This window comes from Kwoniella newhampshirensis, chromosome 12 (assembly GCF_039105145.1).
Source record: "Kwoniella newhampshirensis strain CBS 13917 chromosome 12, whole genome shotgun sequence".
Lineage (NCBI taxonomy): Eukaryota > Fungi > Basidiomycota > Tremellomycetes > Tremellales > Cryptococcaceae > Kwoniella > Kwoniella newhampshirensis.
The window spans coordinates 450,765-473,931 of record NC_089965.1 but is presented as its reverse complement, the minus strand read 5'-3'; the positions used below and the strand labels follow the sequence as shown (position 1 = coordinate 473,931).

The 23,167-nt window shown below is 50.9% G+C and overlaps 11 protein-coding genes across 11 annotated transcripts; 3 read left to right on the top strand and 8 right to left on the bottom strand.

Moving 5' to 3' along the window:
• Positions 1 to 1,493: 1,493 nt before the first annotated feature.
• Positions 1,494 to 3,914, bottom strand: IAR55_005753 (uncharacterized protein; the record flags this gene model as incomplete). The annotated part of the gene is made up of 13 exons (XM_066948843.1): positions 1,494 to 1,542; positions 1,603 to 1,709; positions 1,767 to 2,104; positions 2,172 to 2,418; positions 2,470 to 2,940; positions 3,001 to 3,111; positions 3,170 to 3,197; positions 3,253 to 3,288; positions 3,347 to 3,424; positions 3,484 to 3,539; positions 3,598 to 3,732; positions 3,801 to 3,829; positions 3,890 to 3,914. 13 exons carry the CDS (start codon positions 3,912 to 3,914, stop codon positions 1,494 to 1,496), a joined length of 1,710 nt encoding a protein of 569 aa, XP_066800616.1.
• A 389-nt stretch (positions 3,915 to 4,303) lies between these two features.
• On the top strand, positions 4,304 to 6,145 carry IAR55_005752 (uncharacterized protein; the record flags this gene model as incomplete). The annotated part of the gene is made up of 6 exons (XM_066948842.1): positions 4,304 to 4,339; positions 4,397 to 4,455; positions 4,517 to 5,168; positions 5,240 to 5,541; positions 5,628 to 6,047; positions 6,109 to 6,145. 6 exons carry the CDS (start codon positions 4,304 to 4,306, stop codon positions 6,143 to 6,145), a joined length of 1,506 nt encoding a protein of 501 aa, XP_066800615.1.
• Positions 6,146 to 6,341: 196 nt separating this feature from the next.
• On the bottom strand, positions 6,342 to 8,023 carry IAR55_005751 (uncharacterized protein; the record flags this gene model as incomplete). The annotated part of the gene is made up of 4 exons (XM_066948841.1): positions 6,342 to 7,255; positions 7,353 to 7,623; positions 7,700 to 7,884; positions 7,954 to 8,023. The coding sequence occupies 4 exons, from the start codon at positions 8,021 to 8,023 to the stop codon at positions 6,342 to 6,344; spliced, it is 1,440 nt and encodes a 479-aa protein (XP_066800614.1).
• A 312-nt stretch (positions 8,024 to 8,335) lies between these two features.
• On the top strand, positions 8,336 to 9,585 carry IAR55_005750 (uncharacterized protein; the record flags this gene model as incomplete). Its single annotated transcript, XM_066948840.1, has 4 exons — positions 8,336 to 8,513; positions 8,653 to 8,802; positions 9,034 to 9,284; positions 9,373 to 9,585. The coding sequence occupies 4 exons, from the start codon at positions 8,336 to 8,338 to the stop codon at positions 9,583 to 9,585; spliced, it is 792 nt and encodes a 263-aa protein (XP_066800613.1).
• Positions 9,586 to 9,788: 203 nt separating this feature from the next.
• Positions 9,789 to 11,178, bottom strand: IAR55_005749 (uncharacterized protein; the record flags this gene model as incomplete). The annotated part of the gene is made up of 8 exons (XM_066948839.1): positions 9,789 to 9,846; positions 9,927 to 9,993; positions 10,193 to 10,277; positions 10,351 to 10,391; positions 10,484 to 10,526; positions 10,590 to 10,685; positions 10,790 to 10,897; positions 10,990 to 11,178. 8 exons carry the CDS (start codon positions 11,176 to 11,178, stop codon positions 9,789 to 9,791), a joined length of 687 nt encoding a protein of 228 aa, XP_066800612.1.
• A 512-nt stretch (positions 11,179 to 11,690) lies between these two features.
• IAR55_005748 (ribose-5-phosphate isomerase) lies at positions 11,691 to 13,271 on the bottom strand (the record flags this gene model as incomplete). The annotated part of the gene is made up of 8 exons (XM_066948838.1): positions 11,691 to 11,801; positions 11,908 to 11,994; positions 12,104 to 12,319; positions 12,431 to 12,563; positions 12,631 to 12,727; positions 12,804 to 12,903; positions 12,971 to 13,114; positions 13,191 to 13,271. 8 exons carry the CDS (start codon positions 13,269 to 13,271, stop codon positions 11,691 to 11,693), a joined length of 969 nt encoding a protein of 322 aa, XP_066800611.1.
• A 1,725-nt stretch (positions 13,272 to 14,996) lies between these two features.
• IAR55_005747 (uncharacterized protein) lies at positions 14,997 to 16,644 on the top strand (the record flags this gene model as incomplete). Its single annotated transcript, XM_066948837.1, has 2 exons — positions 14,997 to 15,905; positions 15,976 to 16,644. 2 exons carry the CDS (start codon positions 14,997 to 14,999, stop codon positions 16,642 to 16,644), a joined length of 1,578 nt encoding a protein of 525 aa, XP_066800610.1.
• A 330-nt stretch (positions 16,645 to 16,974) lies between these two features.
• IAR55_005746 (uncharacterized protein) lies at positions 16,975 to 18,863 on the bottom strand (the record flags this gene model as incomplete). Its single annotated transcript, XM_066948836.1, has 6 exons — positions 16,975 to 17,149; positions 17,293 to 17,576; positions 17,774 to 17,995; positions 18,164 to 18,315; positions 18,449 to 18,518; positions 18,612 to 18,863. The coding sequence occupies 6 exons, from the start codon at positions 18,861 to 18,863 to the stop codon at positions 16,975 to 16,977; spliced, it is 1,155 nt and encodes a 384-aa protein (XP_066800609.1).
• A 482-nt stretch (positions 18,864 to 19,345) lies between these two features.
• Positions 19,346 to 21,229, bottom strand: IAR55_005745 (uncharacterized protein; the record flags this gene model as incomplete). The annotated part of the gene is made up of 1 exon (XM_066948835.1): positions 19,346 to 21,229. The coding sequence occupies one exon, from the start codon at positions 21,227 to 21,229 to the stop codon at positions 19,346 to 19,348; it is 1,884 nt and encodes a 627-aa protein (XP_066800608.1).
• A 27-nt stretch (positions 21,230 to 21,256) lies between these two features.
• Positions 21,257 to 22,121, bottom strand: IAR55_005744 (uncharacterized protein; the record flags this gene model as incomplete). Its single annotated transcript, XM_066948834.1, has 2 exons — positions 21,257 to 21,486; positions 21,542 to 22,121. 2 exons carry the CDS (start codon positions 22,119 to 22,121, stop codon positions 21,257 to 21,259), a joined length of 810 nt encoding a protein of 269 aa, XP_066800607.1.
• A 211-nt stretch (positions 22,122 to 22,332) lies between these two features.
• On the bottom strand, positions 22,333 to 23,109 carry IAR55_005743 (uncharacterized protein; the record flags this gene model as incomplete). Its single annotated transcript, XM_066948833.1, has 2 exons — positions 22,333 to 22,589; positions 22,647 to 23,109. The coding sequence occupies 2 exons, from the start codon at positions 23,107 to 23,109 to the stop codon at positions 22,333 to 22,335; spliced, it is 720 nt and encodes a 239-aa protein (XP_066800606.1).
• Positions 23,110 to 23,167: the final 58 nt, after the last annotated feature.

The window sequence follows — 23,167 nt, the reverse complement described above, 5'->3', positions numbered from 1 at the left end:
TGGAGTGCGGGGGGCTGTTGGCTACAAAGGATGGTCGGGTGTGGTTGTATGAGATTATTGTTGTTCGCTGTCTGTTACTAAAGAGTGGAGTTGTGCTGTGGAAAGCTGTATGAAAAAGATGTCGTCTACGTGTAGAGATGTCGTCACGACATCGAGAGGTAGTTGTGAAGAATGGCAAAAGCGGTGAAGGTCGAAAAGAGAAGGAGATTGGTTGCAAACGAGATTCTGAAGTCAGTTCACCATCCCACACAAGGTAATCAAGGTCGCGTCATGAATCCTAAAGGAAGTCCCAGCGGAGACATGAAACGCCCATTCCGTCTACTCTTTCCCTTTCGCGTTGCAGCCACCACCACCACCTCCATCTTTTACCGATCATATTCCTTCGCTCTCTTTCTCTCCCAACAACCCATTTCTATATCAGGAACGAGGGGAATGAAAAGGGAATCGTTTCGTCTTCGTCTTCGTCTTCTCGCGCTCGGGACCCAGTTGCACCCACTCACCGTCAGTTAAGATGGTTTGCTAAAGTGACCTTTGCTCTCTGTCCGGTCGCTGATCGCCTTGGAACGAAACTCAAGCAATCCTACTTTCCGATGTCCAAGTTGTCCAAGTCGAGGAAAAGGGGCTCGAAGAGGATCGGACTTGACTTTTGACGCGTGAACGGAAGGAGACGGATTAGGAACGACGACCGGTCTTGTTTGTTGTGTGCGTGTATGCGTGTTAGGTGTATTGCAAGTCAGGAGTGGATGTACGTTGTAGCACCCAGGATGACATGAGGATGATGATGATGATGTCGTCGGTACACGATAGATGGGATGTGCATACAGACATCCAGAAGGATCGAGACTCGATGATAGGCTTTTTTTGGGTCCTCGCTTTGTTTGCACCTAAAACAAAAGGCTATCCCGCTATACGCAGCAAGTAAGTTACGAAAATCAATAATAATCAACTTTCACAACTTTTACCCTGAAGAAATAAAGCAAAAAGGCCAGGAAAAGAAAAGAAAAGACACGCGCGCAGAAAGAGAGGCTGATATTGACGTGATTAGGAAATAGGAAATGATTCCTAATGACTCCTTTTCTTCGATTAGAACGGGGTACTAGTCAAGTTCTGGAACACATCCATAGGCTTTCAACAGCAGGTACGGGGGTCGGGGGATGTACGTCTGTCCACGGGATGCCATGACAGCACAGGGAGAACATCGTTTCATATCGGCACGAGATCTTTCCCCTCGTCTCGCCAGCGGGTCGGTTCATAGGTACCACTACTATTGAACCGTGTTCCGATACACGATAACTCTCAACACCGCATTTGACTTTTCCCTTTAATGGAACACTCTTATACTGTGGTATGCAATCCGACCTCCAACCAAGTCCATGATTAGACACTTGTTTGCATACTCTTGTATATGACTGATGACCAAGCAATGACAATCATAATAATAATCCGGTTCTCTCAGTCCTATGAAAATTACACACAGCTGCTGAGTTCCCAAGCTATAGTCTTCCGAAGACTAAGCCGATTACCACGTAGACCAGTGTCAACCTGAGTACGGAAAGATGTCAGCTCGTTGTATTAGTCATAATGGCGTCTCGAACAACATACGGAGGTGTGAGAATAGCATATGACCAACTGATCGTCTTGGAGATCAATCTCTCGAACGCGTCGCCAGATGCGGCTTGTGTGATTTGAGCCAGAGTCAAGGCAGGTGGCTGTGGTGGTCGTCAGGGTCTATAAGCAAAATGACGTTGCCCCATCCCAGAACTCACCGATGAGACGAGTAAGACCGCCGACAAAATGAAGACTGGGTCCTCAGCTGCTTCGAAGAGATCATACTTGGCGATCGTTGCCAATAACGGCAACATCAACAGAGGTGTGATGATCATCCTGCTAACGACAGCCACGAAGACCGTTCTGTTCTCTTTGGGATAAGCACTAGATCCACTAGGTCCGGCTAAGGCGCGGAATTTGCGCTCGAAATATCCTCCCACTGTGTGATTGGATCCTGACATTGGGGATTCAGATTGGAGTGTCGGCTGCGGGGGTAAAGGGGGGTTTTGTGGAGGGGCATAGAAGAATGCTCCCAAGACGACCAATGTCACGGGGACTGAATAGTGTGTTGTCAGCTTCTGTTTCGGACAGACCACCGCGAACACACAGGGCAGTGAACTCACTGGAACATTGTCCCGCACTCTTGATCGCCTGCTCTAACGGAGTGACCCTCGCCATCTGTCGCTGTAAAGGTGGGATCATGGCGATGAAGATGGACAGTAACGCTGCGTACATTGGCACAGTCATGAACGCGTTGACGCTCTTCCCTATGGCCGTGGCTTTGTTCTGCACTTTCCGCATCATAGATTTGAGTCGCGTCTGAGGAGGTTCCCGGCCTCGTCTTCGTAACGAAGGTGGTGTAAGATCGCCCTGGTCACTTCATTAGCAAATCCATCGCTTCTTCGCAAGTGAATGGCGTACCCATTCCTCGTCGTCCTCTTCATCATCACTGCTGTCCTCCTCGATGAGAGATATACCACGTCGCTTGGGCTGCTCCGGTAGACCCCAGAACTCTCGTCCGCTCTCGGTCCGGGTAGGTTGTCGTCTGGTGCTCAGAGCTGACTCTCTGCGACTCATGAAGCTCGAGTCGGTCCCTCTTCTCTGCGCAAGTGGTGCTTGCATGGAATGTGCTGAGCCTGGTGCGGTGAACGGCAGGGTAGGAGAAGGGGACGGGTCTCTAATAGTAGTAGGAGCTACACCGAATGAGCTAGTGGTGTGTCTTGTATTGCTCCTCTCTTCTGAAGAAAAGAACGGGTTCGTCTCGCCGCCTTCCGGCACTGTATCAAGGGGCTCGGGAGACATGACACGGCGATCCTGCGCTGTAGCGATGTGGTGCGACACGGGTGGTGCTTCTGACTGCTCCTCATCCTCGTCATCTGCACGGGAGAGCAACTTGACGCCCCATGACCATCGTAGCTGATTGTCAGCATGCACATGACAGTTGCAACTCACCATCATTCCCAATGTCGAGTACAGGACCAGGTACGTGAGCGCTCGTCCGAGCATCTGATCCTTGGAGTCATCGGCACCCCATTTCAGACCAGGAACCTCGATGACCAGCGACTAAGATCATGTCAGCTGAAGCATGAGCGCGACCAGACACCTGCAGTGAGCTGCTCACCTGAATCAAAGCGATAGGCAAAGAGTTGCTACGTAAGATCAACGTCAGTCCCAGTGCGGCAGCCAAACAATAACTGATCCAACCTGTTCTGAAACATAGCCGCACAGATCGCGAATGCACTGGTAGATCGCTTCTCAGCTCGAAGAACACTTGTCAACAAATCTGCCGCTAGCTCACGTTTGCGACCGCTTGAGCTTGAACAGGCTAGACAGGACCCAGGCGACTGCAGCCGATAGCCCGGTCACAACGACGAACCTGATGTCAAATCCCATTAGCGATTGCAACATGCACGGATAAAGCTGAGTAAAACTCACCCTAATGGGATGATCCACATCTCCTTGAGCTTGGAGGGTGTGAGAGAGTATGCGACCTGTTTGTGAAGGAGGTGAGCTAGACATTGCAGCCACCTGGCCCTTGGTCCAGCTCACCTTGGAGAACAGCAAAGCGGGAGTGAAGAGCGAGACATTGATGACGTTGAGTTTCCTCTGAGTAGCCTTATCGGTCACTCCCGCCCTTGAGAGCACATATCCGGCCAGACATAGTATGAAGACCTCAATGATAGACTGTGAGGATTCCAAGTTGTGATCAGCGATTGATTGATCTGAGGGGTGTCCGAACGGTAGGCACGCACGTTGAATACGGTGACCAGAAGAATTCTGACTGCGAATAGAAAGCGGTCAGGTCAGTCCGAGGTCTCCAAGCACAGACGAGTACACTCACTGGGCACGCTATCGTCCCCCGTCATGATGATCAGCGCTGATCTTGAGATGGGATCAAACGTATGAGGGGAATCGTATTTACTTGATGACAGCTTGAACTCTTGGCGGGAATGTCAGATCTGTCTCTCTCTCCCTCTCTCTGACGTCGAACATAGTCCCAACTGGTACACAGGTTCTGCTTCTCAGGGCTTCATCCATGCTGCATCCACGTGGAGGATGCAACGAGGAGTGGGGCCCCGCGATCCTAAAAGGGTCCGAGCGTGGAATGACCGGAGGACGCGGACGATTCTCGAGGTTTCCAGTTAAATAAGCCTTTGGGTTCTCACAGCTACAGTGACACTGTTCACATAGCAATCGTCGTTTCTGCTTCTCTTCATCGTGAAAATCAAGCAAGCGAGAACGTGTACTGTACGACATGCCTCTTAACTACTCCAAGTGGGACCAGCTCGAGGTACATTGTCAGGACCTCCCCCTCACAATTGAGCGGAATCGCTAACGTTCGGTTCAGTTGTCGGACGACTCGGACATCGAGGAGCACCCGAATGTCGACAAGAAGAGTATGATCCGGTGAGTCAGTATGATCGGAGAGCCGTGGGTAGTCTTTCTCATACTACAAGCTCGTCTCTAGATGGAAACAGCGTGATATTCATGAGAAGCGTGAAGCTCGCAAGAGGCATATCGCTCAACTCAACTCTGAAATCTCGCTAAACTCTGTCCTCCGACCACGTATCGAATCGATTCTCACAGGTGTCACGCAAAAGGGAGTCGATCACTTCCGTGCAGTTCAGAGACGAGTGAAGGAGTCGCCCAGTGATGAGAAACCGGATACGTGTGCACCCAATCAACCCACCTACGATATGATGATCTCCCAACTCCTGCAAGACGTTTTCAGAGAATCGACGTGGATCGTCCAAGGTGCCAAAGTCGAGCCTGGATCGGGGTACGTGGTCTGGGAAGGCAAGAAGGTCGACGAGAAGAGCGGTCAACCGGATTGGGCAGACGGCGCGATCCCAGATGGGAAGGTAGAGGGTCTGGGTAAAGCGTTGGAGGAAAGACTGAAATGGCATTTGGACGAACTGCAGAAGAGGGACGAGGAGGTGAAGAAGGAGATTGAGCAAGAAGAGAGAGAACAGGCGAAGAAAATCACTTCGGAAGGAATCAAGGAAGGTTGGGACGTATCAAGCGTCGCGAAGCCGAAGCCTTCGCCCTTGGAGGACAAGCCAAAACCGAAGAAGACAGAGAAGGTGGAGACTATCGAGGTGTTGAACCCAGGTGCTAGTGTGAGTACGACCTTTGTTGCGTATCATAGGGCATCAAGTCTGACATCGGAGGTGATGGTCGCTTTACACAGTCTTCCGCCCAAACAGTCTCAGCTGCTGCCCAATCAGACGACGACGAGGACTTTGGACCCCTTTCACCCTCCGCGCGAGCATTCGCGAATATCGCGGTTGGCGATTTCGAGAAGTCCTTTGAGTTCATCAAGCATGATTCTTCGGTCTTGACAGAGGCAACGCACGATTCGCTGCTTGCGGAGGCGTTTGATGCTGAGCGAAGAGGAGACAAGGAATTGGCGAAGAGATGTGTGCATCAGAGTTTGTTGGTCAACTACTGTCGTCAACTAGGAAGGGACGGAGTCGGATTGTTCTTCCAAAAGTCAGTTTAGGCTCTTCCTTCGTTAGATACGAATGACCAAACAACAAACCCTGAAATACACGCTGACACCTGGAAATATATCACAGGATGATCGCACGTAACCCTAAATCAGTCGGAATGTTCAACGAGGATTTCCTCAAGACGTATCAAAGGATCTCGCTACGAACAGCCGAGATGATTGCTGAAGAAGCTGCGGCAGGTGAAAGCGAGCAGATCCAGCTTGTCGCAGAAGACCCCTCGATGACGATAGGTTTTAATCTTCCTGATGGTCCTCCTCCGGATGATTTGAGGTTGGAGGGAGAAGGGACGGAAGAGATGGATATCGAACAGGTCAAAGCGTTCTTGCAGAGGAAGTGGGAGATCTTCCAAAGTTTCCCGGAGAAATTGAGAACGGCGTTGAAGACGGAGAGTCTGCATGAAGTCAACAAGGTCTTGGGGAAGATGAAGGTGGCAGAAGCAGAGGAGGTCGTTGAGCTGATGCAGGAGGGTGGAATGTTGAGTTTCAGGTAGGTCACCCATCTGACAATGTAGTGTGGGGTACAAGCTGACGAATGAATGACTTCATAGCGAGAAGGGTGTGAGGGACATGACACAAGGAGCTTGATCGGGTGATGAACGATGCACATTTTTCCGAAATCCATGATGAGTTGTTGCAGGATGCATTGTGATTCGTCTGTGATAAATATAGTACATGTCTAGCATCACGCAGTCACAGCGCCATAGTCTTGCAGCTTCACTGCTTTTGCCTCTTTGCAGTGGTACAAAGACTAACCTAGCATCTTAACCAAACCTATGCAACATCATTCTCCAAACCCTTCCTCGAATTCCAACTCCCCGTCCAGATCATCACCTAGATCGCCCATTCCCAGACTCTCCAGGATAAGCTTGACCTCCCTCCCAGCCCTGACCCTTCTCTCATCCTCATCAGTGACATTGGCCAACTCGGCTCGTACGCTCTGTAAATGGAGTAAGAGGGGTGTAGGATCCAGTGCGTGAGTTTGCGCTTGTGTGCGTGGAGGAGGAAGTACGGAATGGAAATCGGTGAAATCATCCTCGAACCCTTCTTCGCCATTTCCCTTTTCTTGATTTTCTAACGTAGGTTGTTGCTGTAGTTGTAGTCGTTGTTTTTCGTCTTCCCCATCGATCGATCCCTGATCCTCGTCAAATTCGCCTGTACGGGCTAATCGAGCATTATATGCTTCAGGCGGAGTAGGTTCGAACTTCCTATCATCCACTTCTAACCAATCGCCTCCCTCCTGTTGTCCGGTCTCGGGAGGCACAGAATGGGGATCAAATTCCTCATCATCACTTTCCAACCAATCTTCCAATCTCGCGTATTCCTCCTCTCCCGGTCCCACTCCGGCCGCCTCGTCGTCGTCCTGATCGCCGATCAATGCGTCCAATCGATCTATGTCTTCGAATTGGGATTTATAGATCTCGGCTCGTAATTCGTCCAATCCCGGAAACTTTGTCATGGAAGGTGATCCAGCCTGTTGCAGAAATGTCTCGTCGGGAACAGCAGTCTGGCCGAGAGGTGCATCGAACGTAATTGGGAAAGAAGCGTGTGGGGGAGAATCAAGTGCTGATCTCAATGATGATGAGGATGATGAGGGCGAGGCAGGAAGTTGGGAAGACGAGTGGAGGGGCTTCCGAGACATTGAGGGCCACATGTGAGTATGTAATGTTTGTCGTATGATCTCAAGAGGAGCGAGTGCTAGAGACAGGACCACCATTGAGGTATGTCAGCTGAAGGTCGTCCTTACTTGGGGTCTGGTAGGATATGCTCGTCATGGTCCTGATTTGCAACTCACGCCTCTCGTCATCTTCTTCTGTCATGGGATTAAGTTCATCCACAAATTCCATTCCTATCTCTTCGAATAGCTCTGTCAGAGTTTCTTCACTCTCTCCTGCACTTCCCTCCTGCTGACCGTCATGGTCGTCGTCATCCTCTTCGATAGCAAGCGCAGGACCTGATTTGGGGATGCTCGATCGAGACGAGGATGGAACAGCCTGAATTGCTAGTGCTATATCTCGTGGATCCGCTAGCAACTTGATCAATGTTGGCGGTAATGTTTTTGGTGGCTATACAAGTAGACCAATACCATGTCAGCTGATACCGTTCTTCTGACAAAGAGTTCAAAGTAGGTTTTCATCTCACTTTGCCCTCAAAGACGAACAGAACCACGTCCACCTCGCTCCATGTACTGAGCAGTTCAGTGTCCAGTCCGGTCCGACCGATAGGTATCGTCTGTATCTCCACTTGAGCAGTGTAATACTTGTTCTCAATGAGCCAATCCGTGCTTTCGCTTTCGGAGATCTCCTGGGGTGTGATATTGGTTAGACCTAGATTCGTGACCAGTCAGATCTAGTTCATGACATGGGTCGAGAGGAGATACAGTAATATGAACGCACGGGAAATGAAAGAGGTCGGGTCGAGAGTCGGCGGATGTAACAGGAGGATGGTGTTGGCTTGCTTGGACATTGCAACCGTTTTGAGTTTTGCAGTGCTCACTCCTCTGAACCCATTCGAGCTATTCGGGAGGTATAGTAAACACCACTGAGATGATCAATTCACGACAACAGAATTGAATGACCAGTCCTCGCTCATTAGCCCTTTGTACTTGATGTCCCTCCACTCGGGCAAGCTGCCCCGCGCGAAGTCCAAATACAAGTTGAGTATGACACTCCTCGGACAATGATTACTCTTATCCTGACTCTTTCGCAATCATCGTTCTGTCTGATCCCCTCAAGCTGTCCAGCCGCAAGTGCATCCATCATCGCTCTGCCCAACACGATGTCAACATCAAATACGACGATCACCTCCTTACCTTCTGCTTCTTCCGCAATCCACATCCCACCTTCCACGCCCTCTGCCTACCTTCGTCAAGTTATTGTTCAGACATTGCTCAATCGCGGCTTCGGAGGTGCCGAAGCGGGTGCTTTGGCAGAGATCGAGAGACTGCTGGAAAGACGTGAGTTGGGGTCATTTGTCCTCGTTCTATGCCTGCTCCCTCTTATTCCACGCACCTTGCACCGGACCATAAACCCCCGGTTGTCTTGTACTGATATCAAGATCTGCATGCACTGTTTGATCGTTCCAATGAACCGCAGATATCACCAACGTATTCGAAGACTCGATAGACTATGCCTATCTGTCAGGTCGACGGGAAGTCAATGCTCAAGATCTGGTGGCTGCGCAGGAAGAGAGTGGATGGGGCGTAAGGAGGATGCGTAAAGAGGCTAAACGAAGACGAGACAAGGGTGAGTCGGGTTTGGCTTTGGGTCTGGGTCTGGGTTTATTGTCCGGTGTCTGGGGAGACGAAGCTCTTGTTTGGGCTTTTCAAAATTGCCTGCTTGCTCGGATGTGATCTGTCAGGACGAAGAGTTCAAGTGTGAGATCGCAAAACTCACAGAGAGACCTTCCGCCCCTCACTCGCCACCTGATTATAAAGACGGGACACTTGCTCACAACCTTCTGTATATCCCGCGCAGCACCCACCCTCCCCACTTTCCCTTCCCCACCACCTTCACCCAAAACCGAATCTCTTGCCTCATTATTCCATGACGACCCATCGTCTATGCTCGAAGATCGTAAACCAGATCTGGATCGACCAATCACGAGTCTCGATCTGAAAGGGGAAAGACCATTCTACGCTGAAGATTGGGTTCCGTCGTTACCGCTGAAATATACTTACTCGACTTCTACGACTGTGACGACCACGAGTCCAAAAGTAGAGGACGAGGTGAGTCGTCCATCCTTCCTGCCTTTTTGTTTCTCGCAGGCCGAGAAGTCCCATACGCTAATTGCAACTGTTCTTCATGCGACTGCAGCAGTCAGTCCCACCAGAGATAGAAGAGAAACAGCCAGTCCGCGTTACATCCGCCTTGCTGGACTTTATAAAGCTCACAGCGACCGAACGCGGCGATATACCACCAGAGTTGGGAGTAGTCGATTATCGTCGAGAAGCGGGTAATGCCTCGGGACAAGGACAAGAAGGCGCGAAGAAGAGAAAATGGGGAGTGAAAGGCGTAACGAAGGGGTAGCGAGACGGGTAGCGCCAAGTCTGCCTTGTACAGTACAGTATGATGGCTGATGACATGGTGACATTAAGAGGCATGTAAACTTATGTCGATGGTACAGATGACATGTTCATAAGGGTATATGATGCTATGATACACGGCTTGTCAAAATCCCACTCCTCGCCTCCGTCCTGCTTTTCAACTTTATCGTCGAGGTAGCAACCTGCTTAGTCCTCGTCCTCGTCGTCACTGCTCCCTGCAAATTCATCCTCGACAGCTTTACGTCTATAACAACCGTCATTAGTGAAAGCAGCTTTTCCGTCGCAACCTCCGTCCGTAAGACTAGTACGAGGTGTTTAACTCACCGTTTCTGATTCGGTTGGAGCTGACTCGCGCCCTTTGGCGGGGCGGCTTTCTGCGGACTTGGAGGGACTACGAATGAAGCTCGTCAGCCGTTGAAAATACGATTACACACCATAATAGCGTAGGAACATTTGATGGAGGGGGAGCGGATAAGACGGAGCGAATAGGACTTGACAATCTCAGGTGAACAGGAAGTAGCAAGTGAAACGTGCGTCCAAGGGAGAAGACGATGACAATGTTGGTTGACATTGAAGGTCATTTTACTAACACTTGCTCTTGTTATCACTTGAAGTAGCTCTTACCACCGTTGCTTTCATCGATGCGAGTTTCGAATTGAGCGAATGGATCTCATTCTGAAGGGAAGGGCGCGTTAGTCGTGACATATCACAGCTTCAGCAAAGCTGGGAACAGAGGACTTCAACGTACCTCTCTCTGACTGAGCTTTGCTCGAAGTTCTTTGATCTCAGCTGTATATATATTCCATATCAGCCATACTCACTCAATCCCCGGAGATGCTGCCCGCTTGAATACCATCAGGTGAGAGGGAGAGGCCACGTACATAAATTGCTTTCTTTGGATAAAGCATCCGGTCTAGACAGTAACTTGGAACATACCGCTTGCGTCAGCCATCATCTTTGGGAGAACGTGAGGAGGGTGTCGCGTACCTGGAACGAGGAGTCTAGCAGCTCCGAAGCATGCTCTTCCAGCTTCGACAAGACCAAGAGCACGACGATCGGTTTCGGCCGAACCAATATATGAATCTAAATCAACGGAATAGTCGCCCAGGATTAGGATCAGAAGCGCTCTGCCGTCGTGTCGATAACAAGGAGAAAGCTTCAAAAGAGAACCGAGCATATCGACTCACCGATACTTCCTTCAGAGTGTCCAGGTCTACTTGTCTTCTGCATCCGCAATCCACATGGAGCATACCATTCTGTATAGCATCCCCGATCTCACCCTCTGGGACGTCGACCTGATCATCCGTTCGAATCCCGTCAGCGTCATCCTTGTATATCAAGAAAGCACAAAGACAGGCAGGAACAGAGAAGTCTGTATTGAGCTCACTTCGCTCAAATCCAGAGTCTCACTCCATATTCTGACGCCTTGTCCAGTCCTGCTGAACAAGCTCAGAGTCCATCCATCACCTTGACCAGAATCTGAAAGTGTTGACACGAGCAAGAATCGACTGGGCGGAGAGAGAAGTGTCGCGTGGATCTGCTGCGAGACAATATGCAATGGTCTTGGCGGTGGCATGACGAACGTTCGCTCGTTTTGGGCTCTGGTAGACGGGCCGAGCGTGTTGATCGCTGGTCGGTGATCTTGATGATAGTGAGAGGAGCACTGGTGTGTCAGAGGACACAAGATTGCCTTCACCGTTTCGACTTCAGTCGACTCACCTCCACCAGGTCAAGTCAGGTTCCCCGGCTTTACATTTGTTTGGTTCCGGATTTCGAGAGGAACAAATACCCCGCCTTCCTCACTGGATGCTCTCTCGCAAAGCCCTGATACTCTGGATGCAAGCAACTGTACGCAGACTGGAACTCGCTAACGACCACTAGAGTAACACGGAATGCATTATACATAGGATATAGTCAAAACCCAGGATCTATCCATTGAATTTTCTTCCCTCGCTTTCAGTCTGTCTTGTGCGACTTCTCTTTCTCCAATCTATGCTCATTGCGGCCCTATGACACAGTCGTGCTGCTCATCATGCACACCGCTAAAATCTCCCATTCAGCCCAGTGACATACATTCTACCGTTGTTATTACGCCTCCACGCTTGCTGATTCAGCCTGAGATGCAACAATCGGCGTGTTAGGGACTGAGCTGATTTGGCCGACAGATCCGTCGTCGGCTCGAACTGTTACTGTGCCGTCCTTTGGTATGTGGTCAGTGCATACCGTGCAGATGGAGAAGTGCCCGCGGGGACACCGGCTACGTTTGTGCATTCACCGGGCCGACCAGAGACAACTCCACACTCACCTCGTTACCAAAGTATGCAGCCTTGGCCATGTCGCAGAAGAGTCCAACCTCGACAACACCTGTCAACATCTTGATTGCGTGTAGTAGCTAAGAGATCCAGCAGTCAGCGATATGCTGCAGGACAAGTATCGCATGACCCCTCTTCTTCGTTCGTTGAGCCTTGTCCTTTTTCACCCAAAAAGGAGATACAACTCACTTCCGCTGGCTTTTGCATCATCTCTGGTGGGAACGGCGCGTCGATGATGAAGTTGCCGTTATCACTGACGACAGGTCCAGCCTTCATCTTTCCCATACGCAGATTGAGCCCAGGTTTACCGTTAGGGAGAGCATTGGGCGATCCCATGTGAGAGAGGTTCGTGAGGACTTTGGCATAGGCGAAGGGGACGACCTCGATAGGGATACCTTGCGTCCACTGAACATAAAGGGGCATAAAGGGGGTCAGCAATCTCCGCCTCGTGTACAACCAAGTATATACACCGACGATGGTCGGGATAAGCGACAGTCGAGAACACTAGTTACTTACGGTTGTTCCTAAAACGTGCGAATTCTTTCTATAGTCCGCCACGATGACCCAAGTGTCCGCAGCTTCCGCCAAAACCTTCTCTCTCAGCTGACAAGCACCTCCTCCCTTGATGGAGTTCAATTCGTTGTCGACTCTGTTGTAAGATCAAATGAGCTTTGATTGCCACGATGTCACTGAAGCTGAGGGTGGTCCACGCTCACTCGTCTGCTCCGTCAATGGTCACATCGATCTTGGCGTACTGATCCACGTCGCCTAGTGTCAAACCAGCTTTGATTATAAGTTCTTTGGACTGAAATCCTGTAATGTCATGAAGTGAGCAAAGCCTCTGTACCTGTAGTATCGATGAGGCGAAGGATTGGAAGGTGAAGCTCACCAGTAGGCAAAAACACTCTGTCCTTGTTAGCTTCGAGGCCTTGAGCGACTATTCTGTCCACGACGTAGGGAACTGTAGATCCCGAGCCGATACCGATGACCTGGACCCCGGTGAATATCGCCAATTAGCGGTTGCTCTGCGGTATCACCACGCAAGGTGGTACACACCTTATGCTCAAGTCCTACATGTCTGTCTACGGCTGAGAAAGCAGCTAGACGTTTTGCTGCTTCTACAGCGGGAAGGACCGGAAGTGCGACCGAGGTGGGAAGCTGTCTGCTCGGTGTGAGAGGTTGTGTCGGAGGGATGAAGTTCTAACATTGTGGTGTCAGAGCTCATCGTCCCCGCTGGCAGTGTTGCTGCGCAACGTCTTCATGAGCGCATGCTCACCGGGTTAGTGGCCTTGACATCTGGAGTGCCGGATGGAGACGACAGCTTAGCTTTGAGCAGGTCGACAGCTGGCGTTGGCATTGTAAGACGGCGGAGTGGTAGTGGATTACGACGTAGGATGGGAATGGTGAAAGTGGTCGATGAGGTATCAGAAGTCAATGTTGTGATTAGGACATGAGTATGTCTGACATTGAACTGTTCGATGAAAACACATTCTGCTCCGTGGTTGACCGCTGCTACTGTCAGTGTGTGACGTCGGTCAGTTCGGAGCGAGACCGGGACATGTCGTCAAATTAGGTAAAGTCATATGAGCTGTGAGCCACGTGTATGCCACAGCCTGGAAACCCCGCGGGAATATAATGTACCACTGAGGGAAGGCCTTGCTGTTCACGTGGGTGGATAACATTTGGTTCCGGGGCGGCCGGAGAGCCTGGCCCAAAATGACACCAAAGCGTTTTCGTCACGCGAAATCGTCGAAAGTAAAATAAAAAAACAGAGGAGAAAAGGAAGTCGCGCACCAGATCATCATAGTTCAGCAGTGAGCGAGCGAGCCCTCTGATCGTGACCATGATGATAGCTTACCATTCGTCCCACAGACTTATGGAACATATAGCTTAGCGCATCAACAACGATTACTGTCATCCTCGTCGTCATCCATCATCCAGCCTTCAACTTCTCCTTCCCCCCTGACCACGCGGTACTTATCAGAAACCTCTGATCATATTCCGAAAGGCTTTCCGTCCATCCAAAGTGACATGTCGAACACCCCCAAAAAACAAATCCCATCGTGACCCTTTCCGTCAACTCAATCTCTCTCTCCCCTTGGAACGGAAGATGATCACCATCATTATGATAATTTGCTTTCGGACCTATATGTCGAGACCATAACGGGCCGACCGAAATATCCCTGGGTCGTGTGGCTGTACCGGGTTCGACCAAGATCCGTAAAGAAGGAGAGAAGAGAATCTGTCTTTTGTGGGTCGGAACCCCAAGTGGAGGTGTATCCTTCCCATCCAAAGACTCATCTCTCCCACCGTAATCGTTGTGCTACCCTAGAGGAGGAGTGTACGACGGAGGTTGATAGATTGAGGTTGTCGCGAACGTCCTCTTTTGCGTTAGTTCAGGTGTCAGGTCTGATCAAACAGGTCCGCTTGGAAAAAGTAGTCTAGGCCAGAAATCGCAGACGAGCCTCGTTGATATTTCGATATCTTGATTCACAATCGTATCTGTCAACACTTGGTTAGATTATGGCTTCTCTTGTACTGTAGCTGTAACACAAGGTCCATACCTCTTCATCCCGGTCGACGATAACCTAGGGGGAAGGACAGACAACGGCTCGCACGGACCACCTCTCGAACAAGGCGGTGACTACATATCTGACGTCACCTTGTCACGCGCTCTGTCCGCGACCACCGACGACTGACGACTGACGACCGAATCGACAGTGACGATTAAAGTATCGACCAATGACCAGCAGTTGATCGTAGCACAGCACAGCCGGCTAACCTGAAGCAAATCTCGACAAACGAGAAACAGCCTCTTCACTCGTCATTCGGTTTTCGGCCAAAGGAAGACTGAGTCGTCGATCACATACACTCCTTTAGCGACAAGAACTACGACAAATTCCAACGCATTAACGCATCAACCACGAACACGACACACACCATCTCGGCCAACGCAGAGCCACGACTAGGGGACGAGTGAGACCCTTTCTCTTCCAGATCTTGACGACGACGACTTCACGATATCACAGTACTTCTCCCCCAGACGAGCACCTTACATCATACCGCAAAGGTAACTTCCGTCATGGCCCAATCCTACTCCTCCTCAACGTCACACGATGGACCTCGTTGCCCCACCCACACAAGCAAAGCAAAGTCAATCTCGTCCCTTCCTCAACCTCAACATCGTTCCCTTCACCGACTGACTCCATCTGTTTCAATACCCATGACCAACAGCATTGCGGGTCCCAGCACTGGCACACTTTCACGGAGCTCATCCCTACGATCCAAGACTACTTCCCCGAACCGAGCCGGCAGCTTCCGCGCAAAAACCACTTCTCCTTCGCGCCTTCCTGCAACGGACAGCGTTTCCTATTTCCCACCTTTCGAGGTGATGGGTAGTGATTGTGGATCCGACGGCGAAGAGAGCGAGTCACCCCGGAGGTCGAGCAAGAAGGAACGGAGAAGAGAACCTGGACACGATCATTCAAAGGGAAGATCACTGGGCTCTATAGCTGGTATGATGTCCGCATCGTTATCTTGGGGTTTGTCCTCCCTATCGTGCACCTCCCCGCCCCCAGCCACGCATGCCAATCAACAACCGGCCTCGCACGACAGCTCAACCTCACCATCGTCTGTACCAGCTCGGTCAGGCATGCCGTCGAATAGCAACTCTCTGGACGGAGATGCCGTGGAAGCGTTGAGCAAACGGTTCACGCTAGGGACGAGAAGGGTGCTGGAACCGTTCACCATGAATACAGATGGGGTGGATATGCAAGTGGACAAAGCTCGAGAGACGGATGGGAAAGCGGAACAGAGCGGAATGAAACCGGGTTTACACAAAAGGAGAATGAGGAGCGAGTTCCAGGTGGAAGAGATGATCACGGGCAGTATCATGGGTAGCGCGAATATGAGCATGGGTAGGAGGCGGAAAGAGAGGGCAGAAGTAAACGAAGACGACGACGAGGGGATCGTAGAAGGCTTGGTGGACGACGTGAGTGGGACTGTGTGCATCGCCAGCGAGGTTCTGAGAAAGAGGGGGCTCACTAACATCCCTCCTGCAGACTCCGTCTCGTCCTACTCGATTACAACGACGACTCCGACCGACACTCCAGGTGCCCATTCTATCTTTCCCCACCTGGCGATTCCCCCTTCCATCTCCGCCTGTGACTTGTCTATCCCCCGATATTCCTCTGGATGCTTTCAAGACGGCAATTGAGAATCCTTGCTCGTCGACTAGCACCACTACTTCTCCTCGCCGACAGTCGCCAAGAGATTCCGCTGAACCAGAAACACACAATGCCAATGGTGGCCAAAATGGTGCTGACGACGTCGAGGAGACCTCAAAAGGCGAATTGGACGAGATCGACGATAATCTCTCGCCATCACCGACAAGTACTAGTACCTCTTCCTGTTCATCGTCTTATGGGTCTGATACCGACTCTGAACCTTGTACGCCGTCAAAGGATCGAGACAACTCATCTTTGGGGGTTCTGCGACATTCTCCTCCGTTGAGTAGCGACAAGAAGGAACACTTTCTCCACATTTCTTCCGATGGTCGCATCGCGGTCGACAACGACAGAGAGGAGAAAGATATGGAGAGACTGAAATTGACAAGGACAAATTCTGCTTTCAGTAACTTGAGTTGTGAGACTGTGAAACAGAAGTGGGTAGGGGAGGGGGAAGTCACACCGAAGGCTGACAGAGTTTGGAGGATGGAGAGAGTGGCATGAGTGGTTGTCTCCGCATCGAGGGGGTGAATTGGGAGTGAATGCATCGGATGAAGTATGCCTATGGAGAAGAGTTGCTTAGAGGATGTGAATGACTTGACATCTTACTCCGATTGATGGACAATTACGTCTATGCTTTTTTATGATCTAATAATGTCACTTGATGATCTTACGACAAAAACAGGATCTTTCAATCGTCTCCGCTCAGACCAAAATCCAGCAAGCAGACTTTTCATGTGTCTCCACGATGTATACATAATCACGACCAAAGACCTACACTCCAAGCGACTTACAAACGACGACCTCATTCGTCCATCAGCCAAGATAAGAGACCTATTCGAACTTCTGCACTTTGCCTTCTTCCGAACTTTTCAACCCCAATTCGATGATCTTCAGAACGGCTAGTACCTCATCTCCCTTCACAGCTAGCGTGTCCCGATCTCCAGTATCGATCGCCTCGAACAGGTTCGAGTATAGATCGGGATAGTCGCCCTTGACGGCTGGAGCTCTGTGAGTGGGGTTAGCGGGAATCCTAAGCTTTCAAATGTTTCACGATGTATGAGGACACGGAAAAAGGCAGAAAAGGGTCGAAGCTGAAGCTACCTGAAGAAGGGAGGAAGCAGAAATAACAGTTTAGACCTGAATACGCACTTCTCTTCACTGAACCCCGTCCCATCCTTCTCTTCGTCCGCGACATACAAGCTGCCCCACCCGGCCGCAGGCTCGGTCATGAAACCCTCATGCGTCGCAGGACTTTTCAGTCCTTTCAACGCAGGGTGGGAGGACGGCAGGGTGTATTTGGCATAAGACCCTTTGGTACATTTGAGGAGAAAACGTAGCTGATGAGGTGAGGCGGAGAGGATGGAGGCGCGAAGTGTGATGGTTCGTGGACAACTGGAAGGCGGAGAAGGCGGGTAGTGAAGGTCTAGGACGAACTGCGATCAGAGTGCGTCAATACGTCTCAGGAACAATGGTTGTGTTTGAGAATGATGGGGATGAGATACCAGGAAGTATGCGAAGCCTGACACCGTTCACGTGGACGAAGGGGGTGAAGCTTCCGACCGAAAGTTGCCACGAATGAGGACTGAAGGATTCTATAACTTGTATCGTGAACGGCCCGAGAAACACTTACACTCTCCTCCAACCCGATCCCCCTCTGATCAACACACCTACACCCCACTGTCTCAGGCTGCCCAAACAGAACGACAGCTTGATCAATCAGATGACTACCCAAATTGTAGATGGCGTTATTCGATTCTCCCGGAGTTTCCTTCCAGTTGGCCCCACGGGAAGAATCAGGTGGGAGAGGTCGATACCGATCGAAGGATGAGATGAGTTCGATAGGTGTCCCGATCTAGTAGGTGTTCAGCACAAAAGGAGACAGGCTCAGCGACCTCATTCTATGTGATCTGGAAAGAGCCACGAGAAAGTGTTTTAAGAGAAATCGAAGCAAGCAGGCCAGCAAGGGGGAGCGATTGCGAGAGGATGAAGAAGGAACAAGAGGACGCCATTCAAGACCCACCTTGCCCGAATCGATGATACTCTTCAAAGTCAAGAAATCACTATCCCAACGACGATTCTGGTACACCCCAAGAATCAACCCCTTACTCTCGGCGAGATCGTACAGTTCCTTCGCTTGTGCCAACGTTGGACAAATCGGCTTTTCAACCAGCACTGTGAAGGATCAAGAATAAATAGTTGTTAGCAACAGATACGGCAAGAGGCCGACTGCATTGACTTCAAGGTGGAAGCTGTGCTTGACGAAGCGGTATATCACAAGGAACTGTTGAGACGATCAACCACTCACCATGCTTGCCTGCATTGAGAGCAGATTTGGTGAATTCGTGATGCGTGTTGTTTGGTGTGCTGACGACGACCTGTAATAAACAGGACAAAGGTGACCCGGAGTTCGAATAAATTTTCAGGTCCATCGTGCAAGTGCCAGCACTCAGCCCAACTGAAACACTTACAAGCTCAACCTCATCATCCTGGACAACATCATCCAGACTCCTCACAACCTTCACACCCTGCAATTTTCCCTCTTCTCTCATTCTGTCCAATCGGCCTTTCGGAGTACGTTCGAATATTGAATGCAGCTTGAACTGATGGTCGAGTAGGGAGACGATAGGTTGATGGAAGACGGAGAGTGACATGCCGGTCCCCAGGATGGAGGTGATGAGTGGACTTCCGGGGTTCGCCCGACGTTGGATAGGAGGGGACATTGCTATGAGGATCGTTCTTGTAACTGATTTCAACTTGGATTCCGATCAGCTAGATTGTAGAGCTTGATCTGGTTTGGACCTCTTTGTGAGCGAGCGAATGTGTACAGTCTGGGCATACCCGCATGATGATTTATATATAGCTTCTTCGAAATCAAGGAGGATCATCGTCGAGTGGAGGTTCCAGTGACTAACCGGTCCGTTTCCGGCCCGTACCAGATGTGGGGGCAGAATACGCCGGTGTATCACACTTGTGCTACTGGGATCGCTTGAATGCTGTTTTCATTTGGTCCGATGATGCACCAGTTGTTACTGTAGAGATGGTCGGGGGTATTCGTGCACAGAAGATCGATGCATGGTCATGAAAGGGAAGACAATCACACCGAAACAAATCCCTGAAACAATCGATCTGAAACTTGAACCGAGTCACAGGTCTGCGTTCAACCCACATAGTGAATACAACCACTTGCGATCAATTGCTTCAATCAGAGCTCGACCCTTCTCAACATCGCCAGCCTCTGTTCGATCCCACCTGTCTCTTCCAGACCGGGACTCATCATCCCTGGGACCAGGTTCGACCCGCCCAGGTGCTCTACAACACTGCCTGAACCATTGAGCGGCGGTGAGGTAAGCGCTCTGCCGCTCCAACTCGCTTTCAGGATATCTTCCACCTTATCCCTTGCTTTCTGCTCTTTCCTCTGTGTCCGAGTCTTTCTCGGACTACCTGCTGCCTGTTTCGCAGCGTTGGGGCTGAGGAGACCAGGCGAGGTGTCAGGCGAGAGGGTGGTGCCGGGAGAAGGTTTGGTGAGATTTTGGACCGCTGTGGATCGGCGGAGAGCAAGTGGAGAAGATGCTTTCACCTTCGACAGGGAGCTTGGAGGAACCCGACTGGCTCTCGAAGCTGTGGGCTTGGACTTGGATGACGATGAAGAAGTAGAAATCGTGGGTTGACGTTGCGACGTAGAGGATTTTCTTCCTAGATTGGATTTTGGTTCGACCTTTGCGCTTGCCACTGCCGAATAGCTATCACCACCAGCCAGTCCAGACGCTGTACTTGGTATTCTCGGGAATTTGATGGTACCACCACCTTGATCGGGCATTGTCGGGATGATATGACTCCCCTTGGAGATGACAGTCGCAGTCCCATCATCACTTCCGTACTCGCTGCCGCTGGGATCTTCCGTAATCTCCGTCATAACATGTTGATGGCCCTGCCCTTGTCCTTGACCTATGAGTTCATGTATACTCTGAACAGAAGTGGTGGGATGGAAGAACAAGTGAGGTTGTAAAGGCGGAGAGAGGATCTGTGTAGTCGGGGATACCGCTCGGGGTCGGATCCAGGCGGGTGGATCTAAGGGAACCACATCCATATCGAGTGCCATGTCCCGTTGCGAGAGTCGTTTGTTCGGAGCACGGTTACACTCTAGCCCTGCTCCTTGACGAGGCGATGGAGCATAAGACAAGGAGGCGATCTTATCTCTCAAAGCGCGTATTGAGCCCCTTTCTCTGTCTTCATCCTGTCTTTGGTCTTCTTCTTTGTCATCAGCACCATCTGCAAATGGTCCAGCGGGACTGAGTAAAGTCTGATAACTCGGCTCCATGTTTCTGGTCACGAGTTTCATGGTTGTCCTCTCTCCCATCTCGCCAAGTCCCGTCTCTCCGCCACCATTCAACTGACTTTCTCTTCCTCTCGCAGATTGCCAATCTTTGAATGTGTCCCTCCATGCCCAGCCCCTCCCTGCTACGCTCAGCATGGTTACTTCGGCAGAGGGGGATGGACGAATATCCTTCCCCCTCCAATTCATGTCATGGTCGCGTGATAGATCATCATCACCCGCGTCCCATGGATCATCGTAGTCATCGTTATCATGTTTGAGTTCTTTCCATTCATTCTCGTTCCATCGGGACTTCGTCTGACGTGTTGATTCCCGCTCTCGAAAGGTTTTACGTTTACGGTATTTCCGAAAGATCCAACCGCCGAGCGTGATGAGAACGATCAGGAAGACAGGCACGAGATATCGGATAGAAGAGGGTTGTCGAGGTGGATCAGCGATGGCGGCAGTAGTCGGTGTCGGCGAGGCGGAAGAGCTGTCTGGGGTGGTGATGGAGGCAATCGACGTGATCGAGGCGCTCGAGTCCGTTGAAGTAGTGCTCGCTCTGTCGCTAGAATTGGTAGTCGTTGTTGTGGCGTGTTGTGTAGAGGAAATCGCTGTCGAAGTTGTGAAAGGACTATCGTCGACCGTCGATGGTCCCTCATCGTCGGGAGCTATGGACGTCGAAGCTCCTGGCGGACCGACTAGAAGAGGTGTACCCTGTTCTGCTCGAGGTATCACAACTGCCCCTCCACCCATCATCCCTATCACGGCCATCCATACAATATTTCTGCTCTTCATAACTCAAGTGGGAACGATACTAAGCTTTCGGGACCGTCTCGGATCAATATCCAGATCTAAACCTGCAAGCCCTATCGCGATACGAGTCGTTTCGGCGTCAGGGTTGGGATGCTGCACGGAAATGGTCGGACTTGCAATCAGGATTGATCGTCGGATCAATCGAGATGCGGGAGAATGGTGAGGTAATGCGTGAGGTGACAAAGGATGGTGACGCCAGAACGTGGTTGGTCGTACTAAAGGTTTGCATTAATTGATGACTCGTGTCTGGAATGATCGATCATGACTCACACAGGGATGCAGACGGAACGCTCAAAGGTGCAAGTCCACGTTGGGTACGTTTGGCGTTAGGTGGCGTACAGATCGCCGGAGCTGTGTTTCTTGACTGATAGTACTCGGAAGGTGCTTCCACTATCCCCTTCAGTGTTAGCAAGTCGTTGAGCGCTTGGGGATCGGTGCCGGGTGTGTTGAAGGATGAGGCTCGGGAGAGATGTGGGGTGCAGAGAGCAGAGGAGCCGTCCGAGCTTATCGAGCCCGTTCGGGAGTCAAGGCTTGGCGCAAAAGATGTCCTGCGGCTTCCACTGTCGTCGTCTTTCACGCTTTTGTCCAAGCCGTGATTCCTGTCGCTCTCGTTATTGTCGTGACTGTCGTGATTGTCGACAATGTCGTTATAGTCTATATCGAGACCTTCAGAAGATCGTTCACCTTGCACAAAGTCACACTCGGTCGCTTCGATGTGCTTGGAACGAGTCATGATACAACGAATCCTTTCCATCTCTAGCACAATTGCTCTCGAGCGATACGACATCTTGAGGAAGAGCAGTAGGGCCCAGAAGACCTTCAAGAGGCGAGGAATGTTGGAGTGAGACATGGTGGCTGGACATCTTGTGGCTTCAGTCAGTCAGATCTCTGGCGTATGAGTCCGCACCAGTCGATGCAGGATGAGAAGTTCGGAAGAAATGACGGATCAAAATGGTATCAAGATGCATGGTATAATACCGCTACACGATCTAGTCTACACCTTGAGCGTGAGACGAAATCAGATGTGGCGATGCGCAGCTTACCAAAACCGTCTCTACGTGTCAATGCCCAGCTGACAAGCCTTCTTCAAGTCCTCCCCTCAGCTCATCTTCCAATGTCTCATCCCGATCGACCCAACCTCTCCCAAGGACCCGTATTGGAAGTGCATCGCCCGTCTCGAAAGACAAGGAACCCCCGAGAGCATGTCCGAATATCGATCGCTCGTCAAGTCTAGTTGCAGAAGGTGTATACCGCCATTCGGTTTTAGTCAGATGGTGGTTGATCAGAGCTTTGAATTGGGCTAGAGGAAGATCAGGAGCTGAATCTCTCATTAGCCCAAAGTCCTATGCGATGGATAGGATGTGATAATACCTACCATCCCTTTCTCTGCCCAGTGCCGGACCCCATCTTAGGGCTCTCGCTTCCTCTTCGCCAACCTCCAATACCCCAGCCAGCTCATCGAGTCTCCTCGCAAAGGCTTCAGGATCCGCATCAGGGTCGTAGTCCGCCGATGAGCTTTCGCTCTGAGCATAAGTCTCGTCACCTTCTCCTTCCTCCTCCTGTTCCTCGTTCGCTTGGGGTCCAGCACCTCCTCCGCCTTCGTATTCGTATGATGTCGAGATATCAGCACCGAAGGGTGGAGAAGCGCCTTCCCATTGATCTGAAAGTTCGCTCGATTCGTCCGGTTCGGGAAGGTGTTGTGGAATGAGGTGGGATTGAAAGCCTAGACCGACGGGTTGAGCTGGTGGTTGTTGAACCGGAGTATGGTACAGTGCTCGTGCGTCGGAAGGACCACGCAGGGAGAACAGGGAGTCGCCTTCTTCCATCAGTTCATCCATCGTACACCAACGTCTCCCCATGTGAGTCACGATGAGCTTGTGACTATCGTCTTGATTC